This window comes from Pimephales promelas, chromosome 11 (genome assembly GCF_988280905.1).
Source record: "Pimephales promelas chromosome 11, fPimPro1.hap1.1, whole genome shotgun sequence".
NCBI lineage: Eukaryota > Metazoa > Chordata > Actinopteri > Cypriniformes > Leuciscidae > Pimephales > Pimephales promelas.
In genome coordinates this window covers 35,002,239-35,015,956 of record NC_142779.1, presented here as the reverse complement: position 1 = coordinate 35,015,956, position 13,718 = coordinate 35,002,239, and the positions used below count along the sequence as shown (strand labels likewise).

At 42.2% G+C, this 13,718-nt stretch overlaps 3 protein-coding genes across 3 annotated transcripts; all 3 read right to left on the bottom strand.

Moving 5' to 3' along the window:
* Positions 1 to 801: 801 nt before the first annotated feature.
* On the bottom strand, positions 802 to 3,094 carry LOC120492380 (zona pellucida sperm-binding protein 3-like). The gene is made up of 8 exons (XM_089116685.1): positions 2,506 to 3,094; positions 1,950 to 2,068; positions 1,769 to 1,872; positions 1,505 to 1,682; positions 1,263 to 1,380; positions 1,102 to 1,184; positions 940 to 1,031; positions 802 to 869 (listed from the first exon to the last, which is right to left on the bottom strand). The coding sequence occupies exons 1-8, from the start codon at positions 3,046 to 3,048 to the stop codon at positions 802 to 804; spliced, it is 1,305 nt and encodes a 434-aa protein (XP_088972811.1). The 5' UTR covers positions 3,049 to 3,094.
* Positions 3,095 to 5,247: 2,153 nt separating this feature from the next.
* Positions 5,248 to 7,538, bottom strand: LOC148977249 (zona pellucida sperm-binding protein 3-like). The gene is made up of 8 exons (XM_089116684.1): positions 6,952 to 7,538; positions 6,396 to 6,514; positions 6,215 to 6,318; positions 5,951 to 6,128; positions 5,709 to 5,826; positions 5,548 to 5,630; positions 5,386 to 5,477; positions 5,248 to 5,315 (listed from the first exon to the last, which is right to left on the bottom strand). The coding sequence occupies exons 1-8, from the start codon at positions 7,492 to 7,494 to the stop codon at positions 5,248 to 5,250; spliced, it is 1,305 nt and encodes a 434-aa protein (XP_088972810.1). The 5' UTR covers positions 7,495 to 7,538.
* Positions 7,539 to 9,693: 2,155 nt separating this feature from the next.
* On the bottom strand, positions 9,694 to 11,986 carry LOC148977248 (zona pellucida sperm-binding protein 3-like). Its single transcript, XM_089116683.1, has 8 exons — positions 11,398 to 11,986; positions 10,842 to 10,960; positions 10,661 to 10,764; positions 10,397 to 10,574; positions 10,155 to 10,272; positions 9,994 to 10,076; positions 9,832 to 9,923; positions 9,694 to 9,761 (listed from the first exon to the last, which is right to left on the bottom strand). The coding sequence occupies exons 1-8, from the start codon at positions 11,938 to 11,940 to the stop codon at positions 9,694 to 9,696; spliced, it is 1,305 nt and encodes a 434-aa protein (XP_088972809.1). The 5' UTR covers positions 11,941 to 11,986.
* Positions 11,987 to 13,718: the final 1,732 nt, after the last annotated feature.

Sequence of the window (13,718 nt, the reverse complement as noted above, 5' to 3'; positions counted from 1 at the left end):
GACACACAAGCTCAGTCTAAGTTCTGGTGATCCAAGAACCGCTGTACCTCTGTGTTCGTTAGTACACGAATGCGCAGTACCAGCTACTCGTGCTCATCACTTCTCTCAGCAGTGGCACCAACATTTCTCAGTTCAGTGAACTGTTGGGGTTACTGGAGTAAAATATACTCTTGGATATTGGTTTTTCAATTTGGAGGGACTGTCAGGCATGTCTGAAAGTGAGTAACTTTAATAACTTGTGGATTAAGCACTGACGCAAGACATGAACTGTTCAGAACAATTCAGTCCAGTTCACTAAAAAGTACCAGTTCAAAAGAACGATTCGTTCACGAACCGGCCAACACTACCATAGAGATCATATAAAGACTAGATGCCCCATTGGCTGCTGGGCACTGAGAAATGCGGCTGCCATCTAAACTGGTCGTATTCCTATTGTGTTGCATAGCAGGTCTAGATGAGCGCAGCATATTCCTGCTCAAATCGGCGGACTATTGCTCGGGAGTTACTTGTCGTAAGATTTAACATTACCGGACTACAGTTTATATTTTGTGATTAAAATATCCCATGCGTCCTGTACCATAGCTACATGCATGACATTTGCAACAAAAAACCCTGTGCGAAAATCAGTTCGGTATTCAGTGAGATGATTCATTAAATGCGCTGACAACTCATATCTCCTGCCAAACAGATTTGGTTTCACCACATTGGCAGAATGAGGCAGTTTTTCAAAGTCAAAAGCAGTTAAACCAGACATGCAGCAAAATGACAAGTCAGATACAATCAAGGATTGATTTGTCAGTTTTATTGAGAACTCTTTTGCCCTTGAACCATTACAGGACCAAGTGAAGCCTTGCCTTCCCACTCAATTCCTAAAGAGAAGAAAGCCCAGTTAGACCACTTGAATCAAAAGCAACCTTAGAAAGAGCAAACGCTACCAACCTCCATAGGGAGAAGCAGCAAATTCACCATCAGGACCACATGTTGAGTCACAGCAACCACAAACTTGGTCATTTCCATCAGCAGCAAACCATCTGCAACACAAACACATAGAGCCTTCAACATGAGAAAAGTCATCTTAAAACAAAAATAATAATCAATTACCCGTTGGCATAGGAACAGGATTTGCGCTGAGCATCACTGGGTGCAGAAGCAATAGTTGCCTTCAGAATACATGTTATGTAGATCTGCAAGAGATGACAGACAGGTCACAAAACCAAAGCAGATGGGAGGAGAAGTCAAGTTAACTCATTCATAGTACATACAGAAGGACTGTTGCCCTCCTGGAACATGAACGCCTCCAGCTGGAACTGGATCTTGTCAGCTTGTGACCGAGGCATGAAGCGGGAGCTGGAAGCTGTAGTTTTGGCATCCACAAAGCACCTGACGACGAAACCAACTGAATGTCAACTGTAGAGCATCAAGCAACTAGATCTTACCCATGACTGTGATAGTGTTTACAAAAGGTAACTTAAGAGTCCTACCACATCAAGATCCATACCCTTACCCATGATTCTCAATGAAGGAATATCTCGGAAGAGAGTTCACATCAGGTACTTGAGTGGCCACACAGCGGTCCACAAACACACGCAGAGGCACATGATTGTACTGCTTCACAGATGCCTCAATGTTAATAACACCGCCCAGGAAATACGAGTATGAAGGCCTCTGATAGGACCAATCATCTACAAAAAATAAACGAACAAATAATTAGGCAGAGCCACAATAGCAAGCAAAGGTAACGTTTTATTTAAAGAAAATCTGTACCAACCCATCATGATCTTCAGGGAGAACACCAAGACTTCTTCACCAGCCGCTGTTGAGGCATAAGGAATCCATGTTGGCCTCAAGGCATCACTGCTTACATTTTGGAGCCTGCGGTTCATGAAAGTACCCATTAAATGGTCTCCCAGTTGAATGAGGAAGTGCAGAAAGTCACAGAGACCTCCTACCTTTGATAATGGCATTGAACACCAACAATTGCACCATCGGTCCGGGTAATCGGAGTACCTGCAAGCGCCTCAGGGGTGTAGGTAAGAGAGAAGGTGTAGACAAGCTCATCCTCATTCATCTGTAAAAAGATTGTGGTTACCAAGAGGGTCATCCCACAGACTTTACATACACCAACACTGTGCACTCATTTCTAAGAGAACGTGCAATATGGTGGAAATCCCAAAGAGAAAACACTAATTAGTATAATCTTCACATGCCCACAGCCACCTTCAAAAGCTCCAGTGTTGCCAGAGAAAGTCAATGTTTGGGAAGCATGCACATTTTGGAAACACAATTAAAAGGTACAAGAGTTATTGTTTAAGCTCCTTTCATACGATTTATAGGACGGTTTACATCAGATGTTGGTGTGAAGGGTTATTTAAATGAAAATAGCTTGAACATTGACCTATTCAAATAGATATAACTTGGTCTTAACTGGCATTGTAAAACCAAGTGAACTGACATTCCTTGAAAGGTCCTCCACCACAACAAATAACCATTAAGATAAATTCTTACCATCAGCACACTGTTGCAGTCCTGTAATTCATACTCAAAGATGAGCACTCTTGCCCCAGGATCCTGACCAACAACAGGACATCCACCTAAAGACAGACCAGTTGGCTGGATCAACTGACCATTGCTGAAGAAGTCCTGCTGGGCCTCTACGAGAACCCGGTTCTCTCCACATTGAACCGCTACGCTGTTGGGAGTCACGGGTTGCCTCAACTGGAAGTCCACCGCCACCTCACTCTGCACCTCTGGAACGATGGGATACCTCCAATCCAAAGGCTTCACTGGACCCTGCAACAGCAGCTTCTCCTGAAGACCAAAAGGATCCTGTGCAAGGCTTTTGGAGTCGGGACCCAGAGGACTCTGAAACTGAGAAGCCACTTGCAAAGGGTTCCAGAGCCCTAGAGGAGAAAGGGCAGGACTTCTGGTAGCTGGATCTGATTTTGGCCCCATGCTTCTTGGACTATGACCGTTCCTCAAACTTCCCAAGACATCAGGCAGATCAAATGCAACAATCACAACCACTAAGACAACTTTCAGGAACCCCATCCTAACAATCTTTAACACAAACACCACAATACACACCAGCTCTTGGCTTTCCCGTTTTATACAACTTTGAGTTAAGGTGGCTCCACCCCTTTTACCTTAATTGATCATTTTTGATTCTCCTCTGGACCTGTAGAGTGTATGTATCTTGGGGAAGCACCAGTCTGCACATTTTTTTATGCATCTGTCTCTGTCCAAATAGCCACACTTGCCGTCTTTGTACTTGATATAATATTGAAGAAAGTTGAATAATGTTCCACTTACATGACCTACAGTATTTCCGGTCTTTGATCCCTAGGATCTCCAAGAAATGTTGGACTTTTAAGTCAAAGGCATATCTCACATATATTGCATAAAGAAATTGCATATAATATAAAAAAATATAAGCATGTCCAAGCAATGTTGGTCTTATATGTCAAACTCTTTTAAGTGCTTGTTTCTTAAAACTCTGAACCGCATATGTATGCCTTCCAGTGTTGACGTTAATCACCTATAATGGATTTTCAATGCAGCCATTTAAACTTGCCTGAGCCGTGAAGCGCCTCTCACCGCTCTGCTCCTCCTCTTCTGCTGCTTCAGTCATGTCACGCTGGCTCTGAACGAAAACACGTTGTGGAAAGGCGTTGGTCTAGTACTTTTTTTCCCCCTCTCTGCTATCATAGTTTTTCAAGATGGCGGAACTACATGCAAGCCTCCGTGGACCTACCCGTCCCATGTATATAAAGATAATAAATTCTTCGTTTACGAGGATAAGGCACATAATTGGCAGAGGTATTTGTACACCATGGATGACATATTTATGAATAAAAATATTGATTTTAAATAATAAAAGACATAAAAAAGTACACATTGTCCCTTTAAAGTCACATGTTGGTAAATAACAGAACACACTTCTCACCACAAAGGGATGTACAGTAGCTCAGTGGTAGAGTGAATGCTGTGTATGTATGATGTCTTTTATACGGATACTTTTCCAAAATACTACTTAGGCTGTGCTTTAAGCACTGCAGGCCCCCACTTTTTAGCTATCTAATATATTTCTAACAACATTTTTTGTATTATACATGTTGCGTATTATTAATGTTGGTATATGCCCTTTTCATGTTCTTATCTGTTTTTTCTCTTTTGTGATGTAATTGCCCATTCACTTGATTGGATATATGTGATCATGTGACCATGCATGGCTGTATATATGGAGGTGTCTCCCCACTTGTTTATGCCTGATGAAGGGCTTGGGCCTTCTATTTGGGCCTTCTAAATATTTTTAATGATATTCGGGTTGCGGTCGGTCGGGTCGTTTGAAAAAAATGCAAATTAAACCTTTGTACAGTGTGTAGTATTAAAACAATTTTCTTTGAAATACTTTGGCCTACACTTTGGCTGAATAACTGGCATGAAGATGACACACAAGCTCAGTCTCAGTTCTGGTGATCCAAGAACCGCTGTACCTCTGTGTTCGTTAGTACACGAATGCGCAGTACCAGCTACTCGTGCTCATCACTTCTCTCAGCAGTGGCACAAACATTTCTCAGTTCAGTGAACTGTTGGGGTTACTGGAGTAAAATATACTCTTGGATATTGGTTTTTCAATTTGGAGGGACTGTCAGGCATGTCTGAAAGTGAGTAACTTTAATAACTTGTGGATTAAGCACTGACGCAAGACATGAACTGTTCAGAACAATTCAGTCCAGTTCACTAAAAAGTACCAGTTCAAAAGAACGATTCGTTCACGAACCGGCCAACACTACCATAGAGATCATATAAAGACTAGATGCCCCATTGGCTGCTGGGCACTGAGAAATGCGGCTGCCATCTAAACTGGTCGTATTCCTATTGTGTTGCATAGCAGGTCTAGATGAGCGCAGCATATTCCTGCTCAAATCGGCGGACTATTGCTCGGGAGTTACTTGTCGTAAGATTTAACATTACCGGACTACAGTTTATATTTTGTGATTAAAATATCCCATGCGTCCTGTACCATAGCTACATGCATGACATTTGCAACAAAAAACCCTGTGCGAAAATCAGTTCGGTATTCAGTGAGATGATTCATTAAATGCGCTGACAACTCATATCTCCTGCCAAACAGATTTGGTTTCACCACATTGGCAGAATGAGGCAGTTTTTCAAAGTCAAAAGCAGTTAAACCAGACATGCAGCAAAATGACAAGTCAGATACAATCAAGGATTGATTTGTCAGTTTTATTGAGAACTCTTTTGCCCTTGAACCATTACAGGACCAAGTGAAGCCTTGCCTTCCCACTCAATTCCTAAAGAGAAGAAAGCCCAGTTAGACCACTTGAATCAAAAGCAACCTTAGAAAGAGCAAACGCTACCAACCTCCATAGGGAGAAGCAGCAAATTCACCATCAGGACCACATGTTGAGTCACAGCAACCACAAACTTGGTCATTTCCATCAGCAGCAAACCATCTGCAACACAAACACATAGAGCCTTCAACATGAGAAAAGTCATCTTAAAACAAAAATAATAATCAATTACCCGTTGGCATAGGAACAGGATTTGCGCTGAGCATCACTGGGTGCAGAAGCAATAGTTGCCTTCAGAATACATGTTATGTAGATCTGCAAGAGATGACAGACAGGTCACAAAACCAAAGCAGATGGGAGGAGAAGTCAAGTTAACTCATTCATAGTACATACAGAAGGACTGTTGCCCTCCTGGAACATGAACGCCTCCAGCTGGAACTGGATCTTGTCAGCTTGTGACCGAGGCATGAAGCGGGAGCTGGAAGCTGTAGTTTTGGCATCCACAAAGCACCTGACGACGAAACCAACTGAATGTCAACTGTAGAGCATCAAGCAACTAGATCTTACCCATGACTGTGATAGTGTTTACAAAAGGTAACTTAAGAGTCCTACCACATCAAGATCCATACCCTTACCCATGATTCTCAATGAAGGAATATCTCGGAAGAGAGTTCACATCAGGTACTTGAGTGGCCACACAGCGGTCCACAAACACACGCAGAGGCACATGATTATACTGCTTCACAGATGCCTCAATGTTAATAACACCGCCCAGGAAATACGAGTATGAAGGCCTCTGATAGGACCAATCATCTACAAAAAATAAACGAACAAATAATTAGGCAGAGCCACAATAGCAAGCAAAGGTAACGTTTTATTTAAAGAAAATCTGTACCAACCCATCATGATCTTCAGGGAGAACACCAAGACTTCTTCACCAGCCGCTGTTGAGGCATAAGGAATCCATGTTGGCCTCAAGGCATCACTGCTTACATTTTGGAGCCTGCGGTTCATGAAAGTACCCATTAAATGGTCTCCCAGTTGAATGAGAAAGTGCAGAAAGTCACAGAGACCTCCTACCTTTGATAATGGCATTGAACACCAACAATTGCACCATCGGTCCGGGTAATCGGAGTACCTGCAAGCGCCTCAGGGGTGTAGGTAAGAGAGAAGGTGTAGACAAGCTCATCCTCATTCATCTGTAAAAAGATTGTGGTTACCAAGAGGGTCATCCCACAGACTTTACATACACCAACACTGTGCACTCATTTCTAAGAGAACGTGCAATATGGTGGAAATCCCAAAGAGAAAACACTAATTAGTATACTCTTCACATGCCCACAGCCACCTTCAAAAGCTCCAGTGTTGCCAGAGAAAGTCAATGTTTGGGAAGCATGCACATTTTGGAAACACAATTAAAAGGTACAAGAGTTATTGTTTAAGCTCCTTTCATACGATTTATAGGACGGTTTACATCAGATGTTGGTGTGAAGGGTTATTTAAATGAAAATAGCTTGAACATTGACCTATTCAAATAGATATAACTTGGTCTTAACTGGCATTGTAAAACCAAGTGAACTGACATTCCTTGAAAGGTCCTCCACCACAACAAATAACCATTAAGATAAATTCTTACCATCAGCACACTGTTGCAGTCCTGTAATTCATACTCAAAGATGAGCACTCTTGCCCCAGGATCCTGACCAACAACAGGACATCCACCTAAAGACAGACCAGTTGGCTGGATCAACTGACCATTGCTGAAGAAGTCCTGCTGGGCCTCTACGAGAACCCGGTTCTCTCCACATTGAACCGCTACGCTGTTGGGAGTCACGGGTTGCCTCAACTGGAAGTCCACCGCCACCTCACTCTGCACCTCTGGAACGATGGGATACCTCCAATCCAAAGGCTTCACTGGACCCTGCAACAGCAGCTTCTCCTGAAGACCAAAAGGATCCTGTGCAAGGCTTTTGGAGTCGGGACCCAGAGGACTCTGAAACTGAGAAGCCACTTGCAAAGGGTTCCAGAGCCCTAGAGGAGAAAGGGCAGGACTTCTGGTAGCTGGATCTGATTTTGGCCCCATGCTTCTTGGACTATGACTGTACCTCAAACTTCCCAAGACATCAGGCAGATCAAATGCAACAATCACAACCACTAAGACAACTTTCAGGAACCCCATCCTAACAATCTTTAACACAAACACCACAATACACACCAGCTCTTGGCTTTCCCGTTTTATACAACTTTGAGTTAAGGTGGCTCCACCCCTTTTACCTTAATTGATCATTTTTGATTCTTCTCTGGACCTGTAGAGTGTATGTATCTTGGGGAAGCACCAGTCTGCACATTTTTTTATGCATCTGTCTCTGTCCAAATAGCAACACTTGCCGTCTTTGTACTTGATATAATATTGAAGAAAGTTGAATAATATTCCACTTACATGACCTACAGTATTTCCGGTCTTTGATCCCTAGGATCTCCAAGAAATGTTGGACTTTTAAGTCAAAGGCATATCTCACATATATTGCATAAAGAAATTGCATATAATATAAAAAAATATAAGCATGTCCAAGCAATGTTGGTCTTATATGTCAAACTCTTTTAAGTGCTTGTTTCTTAAAACTCTGAACCACATACGTATGCCTTCCAGTGTTGACGTTAATCAACTATAATGGATTTTCATTGCAGCCATTTAAACTTGCCGGGGCCGTGAAGCGCCTCTCACCGCTCTGCTCCTCCTCTTCTGCTGCTTCAGTCATGTCACGCTGGCTCTGAACGAAAACACGTTGTGAAAAGGCGTTGGTCTAGTACTTTTTTTCCCCCTCTCTGCTATCATAGTTTTTCAAGATGGCGGAACTACATGCAAGCCTCCGTGGACCTACCCGTCCCATGTATATAAAGATAATAAATTCTTCGTTTACGAGGATAAGGCACATAATTGGCAGAGGTATTTGTACACCATGGATGACATATTTATGAATAAAAATATTGATTTTAAATAATAAAAGACATAAAAAAGTACACATTGTCCCTTTAAAGTCACATGTTGGTAAATAACAGAACACACTTCTCACCACAAAGGGATGTACAGTAGCTCAGTGGTAGAGTGAATGCTGTGCATGTATGATGTCTTTTATACGGATACTTTTCCAAAATACTACTTAGGCTGTGCTTTAAGCACTGCAGGCCCCCACTTTTTAGCTATGTAATATATTTCTAACAACATTTTTTGTATTATACATGTTGCGTATTATTAATGTTGGTATATGCCCTTTTCATGTTCTTATCTGTTTTTTCTCTTTTGTGATGTAATTGCCCATTCACTTGATTGGATATATGTGATCATGTGACCATGCATGGCTGTATATATGGAGGTGTCTCCCCACTTGTTTATGCCTGATGAAGGGCTTGGGCCTTCTATTTGGGCCTTCTAAATATTTTTAATGATATTCGGGTTGCGGTCGGTCGGGTCGTTTGAAAAAAATGCAAATTAAACCTTTGTACAGTGTGTAGTATTAAAACAATTTTCTTTGAAATACTTTGGCCTACACTTTGGCTGAATAACTGGCATGAAGATGACACACAAGCTCAGTCTAAGTTCTGGTGATCCAAGAACCGCTGTACCTCTGTGTTCGTTAGTACACGAATGCGCAGTACCAGCTACTCGTGCTCATCACTTCTCTCAGCAGTGGCACCAACATTTCTCAGTTCAGTGAACTGTTGGGGTTACTGGAGTAAAATATACTCTTGGATATTGGTTTTTCAATTTGGAGGGACTGTCAGGCATGTCTGAAAGTGAGTAACTTTAATAACTTGTGGATTAAGCACTGACGCAAGACATGAACTGTTCAGAACAATTCAGTCCAGTTCACTAAAAAGTACCAGTTCAAAAGAACGATTCGTTCACGAACCGGCCAACACTACCATAGAGATCATATAAAGACTAGATGCCCCATTGGCTGCTGGGCACTGAGAAATGCGGCTGCCATCTAAACTGGTCGTATTCCTATTGTGTTGCATAGCAGGTCTAGATGAGCGCAGCATATTCCTGCTCAAATCGGTGGACTATTGCTCGGGAGTTACTTGTCGTAAGATTTAACATTACCGGACTACAGTTTATATTTTGTGATTAAAATATCCCATGCGTCCTGTACCATAGCTACATGCATGACATTTGCAACAAAAAACCCTGTGCGAAAATCAGTTCAGTATTCAGTGAGATGATTCATTAAATGCGCTGACAACTCATATCTCCTGCCAAACAGATTTGGTTTCACCACATTGGCAGAATGAGGCAGTTTTTCAAAGTCAAAAGCAGTTAAACCAGACATGCAGCAAAATGACAAGTCAGATACAATCAAGGATTGATTTGTCAGTTTTATTGAGAACTCTTTTGCCCTTGAACCATTACAGGACCAAGTGAAGCCTTGCCTTCCCACTCAATTCCTAAAGAGAAGAAAGCCCAGTTAGACCACTTGAATCAAAAGCAACCTTAGAAAGAGCAAACGCTACCAACCTCCATAGGGAGAAGCAGCAAATTCACCATCAGGACCACATGTTGAGTCACAGCAACCACAAACTTGGTCATTTCCATCAGCAGCAAACCATCTGCAACACAAACACATAGAGCCTTCAACATGAGAAAAGTCATCTTAAAACAAAAATAATAATCAATTACCCGTTGGCATAGGAACAGGATTTGCGCTGAGCATCACTGGGTGCAGAAGCAATAGTTGCCTTCAGAATACATGTTATGTAGATCTGCAAGAGATGACAGACAGGTCACAAAACCAAAGCAGATGGGAGGAGAAGTCAAGTTAACTCATTCATAGTACATACAGAAGGACTGTTGCCCTCCTGGAACATGAACGCCTCCAGCTGGAACTGGATCTTGTCAGCTTGTGACCGAGGCATGAAGCGGGAGCTGGAAGCTGTAGTTTTGGCATCCACAAAGCACCTGACGACGAAACCAACTGAATGTCAACTGTAGAGCATCAAGCAACTAGATCTTACCCATGACTGTGATCGTGTTTACAAAAGGTAACTTAAGAGTCCTACCACATCAAGATCCATACCCTTACCCATGATTCTCAATGAAGGAATATCTCGGAAGAGAGTTCACATCAGGTACTTGAGTGGCCACACAGCGGTCCACAAACACACGCAGAGGCACATGATTATACTGCTTCACAGATGCCTCAATGTTAATAACACCGCCCAGGAAATACGAGTATGAAGGCCTCTGATAGGACCAATCATCTACAAAAAATAAACGAACAAATAATTAGGCAGAGCCACAATAGCAAGCAAAGGTAACGTTTTATTTAAAGAAAATCTGTACCAACCCATCATGATCTTCAGGGAGAACACCAAGACTTCTTCACCAGCCGCTGTTGAGGCATAAGGAATCCATGTTGGCCTCAAGGCATCACTGCTTACATTTTGGAGCCTGCGGTTCATGAAAGTACCCATTAAATGGTCTCCCAGTTGAATGAGAAAGTGCAGAAAGTCACAGAGACCTCCTACCTTTGATAATGGCATTGAACACCAACAATTGCACCATCGGTCCGGGTAATCGGAGTACCTGCAAGCGCCTCAGGGGTGTAGGTAAGAGAGAAGGTGTAGACAAGCTCATCCTCATTCATCTGTAAAAAGATTGTGGTTACCAAGAGGGTCATCCCACAGACTTTACATACACCAACACTGTGCACTCATTTCTAAGAGAACGTGCAATATGGTGGAAATCCCAAAGAGAAAACACTAATTAGTATACTCTTCACATGCCCACAGCCACCTTCAAAAGCTCTAGTGTTGCCAGAGAAAGTCAATGTTTGGGAAGCATGCACATTTTGGAAACACAATTAAAAGGTACAAGAGTTACTGTTTAAGCTCCTTTCATACGATTTATGGGACGGTTTACATCAGATGTTGGTGTGAAGGGTTATTTAAATGAAAATAGCTTGAACATTGACCTATTCAAATAGATATAACTTGGTCTTAACTGGCATTGTAAAACCAAGTGAACTGACATTCCTTGAAAGGTCCTCCACCACAACAAATAACCATTAAGATAAATTCTTACCATCAGCACACTGTTGCAGTCCTGTAATTCATACTCGAAGATGAGCACTCTTGCCCCAGGATCCTGACCAACAACAGGACATCCACCTAAAGACAGACCAGTTGGCTGGATCAACTGACCATTGCTGAAGAAGTCCTGCTGGGCCTCTACGAGAACCCGGTTCTCTCCACATTGAACCGCTACGCTGTTGGGAGTCACGGGTTGCCTCAACTGGAAGTCCACCGCCACCTCACTCTGCACCTCTGGAACGATGGGATACCTCCAATCCAAAGGCTTCACTGGACCCTGCAACAGCAGCTTCTCCTGAAGACCAAAAGGATCCTGTGCAAGGCTTTTGGAGTCGGGACCCAGAGGACTCTGAAACTGAGAAGCCACTTGCAAAGGGTTCCAGAGCCCTAGAGGAGAAAGGGCAGGACTTCTGGTAGCTGGATCTGATTTTGGCCCCATGCTTCTTGGACTATGACCGTTCCTCAAACTTCCCAAGACATCAGGCAGATCAAATGCAACAATCACAACCACTAAGACAACTTTCAGGAACCCCATCCTAACAATCTTTAACACAAACACCACAATACACACCAGCTCTTGGCTTTCCCGTTTTATACAACTTTGAGTTAAGGTGGCTCCACCCCTTTTACCTTAATTGATCATTTTTGATTCTCCTCTGGACCTGTAGAGTGTATGTATCTTGGGGAAGCACCAGTCTGCACATTTTTTTATGCATCTGTCTCTGTCCAAATAGCCACACTTGCCGTCTTTGTACTTGATATAATATTGAAGAAAGTTGAATAATGTTCCACTTACATGACCTACAGTATTTCCGGTCTTTGATCCCTAGGATCTCCAAGAAATGTTGGACTTTTAAGTCAAAGGCATATCTCACATATATTGCATAAAGAAATTGCATATAATATAAAAAAATATAAGCATGTCCAAGCAATGTTGGTCTTATATGTCAAACTCTTTTAAGTGCTTGTTTCTTAAAACTCTGAACCGCATATGTATGCCTTCCAGTGTTGACGTTAATCACCTATAATGGATTTTCAATGCAGCCATTTAAACTTGCCTGAGCCGTGAAGCGCCTCTCACCGCTCTGCTCCTCCTCTTCTGCTGCTTCAGTCATGTCACGCTGGCTCTGAACGAAAACACGTTGTGGAAAGGCGTTGGTCTAGTACTTTTTTTCCCCCTCTCTGCTATCATAGTTTTTCAAGATGGCGGAACTACATGCAAGCCTCCGTGGACCTACCCGTCCCATGTATATAAAGATAATAAATTCTTCGTTTACGAGGATAAGGCACATAATTGGCAGAGGTATTTGTACACCATGGATGACATATTTATGAATAAAAATATTGATTTTAAATAATAAAAGACATAAAAAAGTACACATTGTCCCTCACATGTTGGTAAATAACAGAACACACTTCTCACCACAAAGGGATGTACAGTAGCTCAGTGGTAGAGTGAATGCTGTGTATGTATGATGTCTTTTATACGGATACTTTTCCAAAATACTACTTAGGCTGTGCTTTAAGCACTGCAGGCCCCCACTTTTTAGCTATCTAATATATTTCTAACAACATTTTTTGTATTATACATGTTGCGTATTATTAATATTGGTATATGCCCTTTTCATGTTCTTATCTGTTTTTTCTCTTTTGTGATGTAATTGCCCATTCACTTGATTGGATATATGTGATCATGTGACCATGCATGGCTGTATATATGGAGGTGTCTCCCCACTTGTTTATGCCTGATGAAGGGCTTGGGCCTTCTATTTGGGCCTTCTAAATATTTTTAATGATATTCGGGTTGCGGTCGGTCGGGTCGTTTGAAAAAAATGCAAATTAAACCTTTGTACAGTGTGTAGTATTAAAACAATTTTCTTTGAAATACTTTGGCCTACACTTTGGCTGAATAACTGGCATGAAGATGACACACAAGCTCAGTCTCAGTTCTGGTGATCCAAGAACCGCTGTACCTCTGTGTTCGTTAGTACACGAATGCGCAGTACCAGCTACTCGTGCTCATCACTTCTCTCAGCAGTGGCACCAACATTTCTCAGTTCAGTGAACTGTTGGGGTTACTGGAGTAAAATATACTCTTGGATATTGGTTTTTCAATTTGGAGGGACTGTCAGGCATGTCTGAAAGTGAGTAACTTTAATAACTTGTGGATTAAGCACTGACGCAAGACATGAACTGTTCAGAACAATTCAGTCCAGTTCACTAAAAAGTACCAGTTCAAAAGAACGATTCGTTCACGAACCGGCCAACACTACCATAGAGATCATATAAAGACTAGATGCCCCATTGGCTGCT